The sequence below is a fragment of the Ursus americanus genome, chromosome 4, assembly GCF_024610735.1.
Source record: "Ursus americanus isolate L20-20 chromosome 4, mUrsAme1.1.p, whole genome shotgun sequence".
Lineage (NCBI taxonomy): Eukaryota > Metazoa > Chordata > Mammalia > Carnivora > Ursidae > Ursus > Ursus americanus.
The window spans coordinates 6,153,419-6,156,964 of NC_142130.1; the positions used below are offsets into that span (position 1 = coordinate 6,153,419).

Below are 3,546 nucleotides of genomic sequence, written 5' to 3' on the forward strand. Positions count from 1 at the left end.
ATGTGGGGCTTGATACCAGACCCCTGGGATGATGACCTGACCCAAAGGCAGATGCTTAACGGCTGAGCCACCCAGGTGCCCCCAATCTTATATCTTTAACACCATTATAACTAGTATATATTCTTTGGCATTACCTGAGAGACTAACTCTGACCTAAGAACCTGGGCAGATGAATGGAAATGATCCATCCCGTATAGGGCCTGGTCCACAGTGTTCAGATATTTGGTACTGATGCTACTGAAATTCTTTCACTGAAATGATATGACTTCGATTTACTGGTAACTGATTGCTTTTATGCTCATTAATTAATTCAATCATTACATGAGAGGCATTATTCTTTCCCAGGGAAGGACTTTGAAGTTAATAGAGTGAGGAAAATTGTTTTAAGATCACACAGCCTGTAAGAGGTAGAGTTGTTGAGTCAGGCCCTATTGGTCTATCTTTAAATCCTATGCTCTTTCTCCCAGTGAAGATGGTAGAAAGATCTTGGGTCTTAGACTTGGAATAATTTTCTCAGCCCCAGATCGAGTTGAGATAGCCACGATTCAGGAAGAATATACCAGCTGTCTGAACATCTTTGAGTCATCTTTCCTGAACTCAGACAGGAAGCCATTCAGGAATATGGACTATATTCTGGTACTACTCTAGTCAAAGAATGTATTTGAGCAGGTGGTTGTCAGCAGTAGATACATTTTCTAAACATGGAAAGCATGGAAATACATATAAATGGGAATTAGGATGTGAACATACAAAGGAGTTTAGTGTCCTTAGATGACTCTGCTCCAGGCTTTCTCCCTTCTTCCATTCAGCACGTTCTCTGGTCACTAAGAGGAGTGATGATAATTACATATTCACTTACAGGGTGACATGTACATAAGTGCTTCAAAGGTGATCCTTACAGCACTTCTATGGTGTGCACTGTTCCTTTTCTTTTTTTAATAGATTTTATTTATTTATTTGACAGAGCGAGTGACTACAAGCAGAGGGAATGGCAGGGAGAGGGAGAAGCAGGCTCCTTGCAGAGCAGGGAGCCCCATGCGGGACTCAGTACCATGACCCTGGGATCATGACCTGAGCAGAAGGCAGATGGCCAACAGCCTGAGTCACCCATGGTGTGTACTATTCTTACACATATTTAACACTTGAGAAGTATAGGTCTAAGTTTAACAGAAAATCCGTTGTGAGTCAATAACGTGGTAAGAAAATTAATGGTGAGAAAAATATCCATTAATTATGTTCAAGAAATATGAAGAATTTCATCTCCTATTTAGCATCACTTAAATATTTTCATAAGACTGTTCCTGTTAGGCTTCACCATGCTTACAGTGGTTTATGATATTTATTTATTTTTGCAGGGAACGAGAGCCACCAAGCCAGTATCATCTGGGTCCCCACAGAAGTGGCTAACAATGTCACTGAGTTTATATTCCTAGGACTTTCCCAAGATCCTGGAATGCAACTGATGTTCTTTGCCTTATTCCTCCTCTTCTACATCGTGGTCATGGTGGGAAATCTGCTCATTCTGCTCACGGTCTTTTCTGATCCCCGGCTCCATACACCCATGTATTTCTTCCTCAGTAACCTCTCCTTTGTGGACATTGCCTATTCCTCAGCCACAGCACCCAAGATGATTGCAGACTTTATTTCTGAGAAAAAGACCATTTCCTACTGGGGCTGTGTAACTCAGATGTTCACCTTCCACTTTTTTGGTTGTGCTGAGATTTTTGTCTTGACCGTTATGGCTTTTGACCGCTACGCTGCCATCTGCCACCCTCTCCGTTATACCACCATCATGAGTGCCAATGCTTGTATTGTGCTGGCATCACTGTCCTGGTTAGGAGCCCTGGGTCATTCCTTTGTTCAGACCCTCCTGACCTTTCAGCTGCCTTTCTGCAATAATCGGGTCATTGACCACTACTTTTGTGATGTCCACCCAGTCCTAAAACTTGCCTGTGCTGATACAACCCTGGTAAATATGTTGGTGATTGCCAACAGTGGTCTCATCTCTCTGGGGTGTTTCCTCATTCTTCTGGCCTCCTACACCGTCATTCTATTCAGTCTTCGCAAGCGGTCTTCAGAGAGCCGGCGCAAGGCTCTCTCTACCTGTGGGTCTCATTTCACTGTAGTAACTTTCTTCTTTGTCCCTTGTATTTTTATTTATCTGCGTCCATCCACTACTTTCCCACTGGATAAGGCTGTGTCTGTGTTCTATACTACCATCACCCCGATGTAAAACCCACTCATGTACACTCTGAGGAATGAGGATGTAAAGAATGCCATGAAACGGATATGGAGTCTCAAGGTCTCCTTGAAGGAAAAGCAGGAGGGATAGCTCGTCAGAATTGCAAAATCAGAGAATTAGCTGATACCTTCAGTGGTCTGTAACTTACTAATGAATTAAGGAATACTCTCTAAAATTGAACTGTCTTGTAAGAGTTCCTTGGACAGGCAAAAATTTAAGACAATTTTCTTTTTCTGTCTTTAGGTGGGCTAAACTTAGACCTTTCCATACTGTCAAGGTTTATCTTCTCTTACTTTAAAGTAGGAAAGTAAACAGTGTGAGTATCTCATTTAACTGCTTGATAGATCCCTTCGATTCAAGTTAAGATTTCTTACTGTATAATGAATGATTTAGAATGAGGTTACAAGAGAAAGATATCTCTGAGGACTTTGACCATTTCTCTTAAAAACAGAAGTGTATCTCCCCAGAGACTGCCTCCTTGTGTCCCTCCCACCCTCTCTCCCTTGCTTCTCTTCCTCCCTCCTCCTTTTCTTGCTTTCTTCCTTTTACCCTCTTCCTTCCTTTCCTAGTCTTTCCCCACAAATATCACATAATATAGTAGGGGAAATGCATTCACAAAGAGATAATGATGACACAATATAACAAATATAGAAATAAATACATAGAAATATACACTGCACACCATTAAGAGGTTAGTGTAAATTCACAAACTGCTCAAAGGATGGTCTCTGTTCAAGGGGGAAAGGAACATTTTACGTATTTTGGTGTGGAACAATGTTTAAGAGAACTTACTGGAAAATTGGAATACTCTATTATCCCAGTAGCATATTGTTTTTACTGAAAATTATCCTACTTTTATTTTTGCAATACACAGACTAGAGTCATTAAAGCAACTAAAATGAATTGACTTTGAACTATTGAAATGACTAAATCAAAGAGATGTATTACAAATTTTTGGTTAAAAGTATTTTCAGTTTTTTAAAAGGACAAAATTCTTTCTTTTTGTTGTGCTCTTTTTTTATAAATTTATTTTATTTTCCAAGATTGTATTTATTTATTTGAAAGAAAGAAAGGGCACAAGCAGGGGGAGTGGCAGGCAGAGGGAGAGGGATAATCTGGCTCCCCACTGAGCAAGAAGCCTGATGTGGGGAGGACCCCAGAATCATGAACTGAGCTGAAGGCAGACACTTAACCAACTGAGTCACCCAGGTACCCCTTTTGTGGTGTTCTTAGTAAAGTCAGAGAATCCCTGGGTGCCTCAGTACTTCAGATAAGGCAGTTTTATTTTAAGGAAATTGTAGATC

General features: G+C 40.7%; 1 protein-coding gene across 1 annotated transcript; it reads left to right on the plus strand.

Annotated features, from left to right (window-relative positions):
• The first annotated feature begins 1,363 nt into the window (after window positions 1–1,363).
• Window positions 1,364–2,332, plus strand: LOC148110192 (olfactory receptor 4S2-like). The gene is given in 1 exon segment (XM_087861288.1): window positions 1,364–2,332. A coding segment is annotated over 1 exon segment (879 nt). The 5' UTR covers window positions 1,364–1,453.
• The last annotated feature ends 1,214 nt before the right edge of the window (window positions 2,333–3,546 follow it).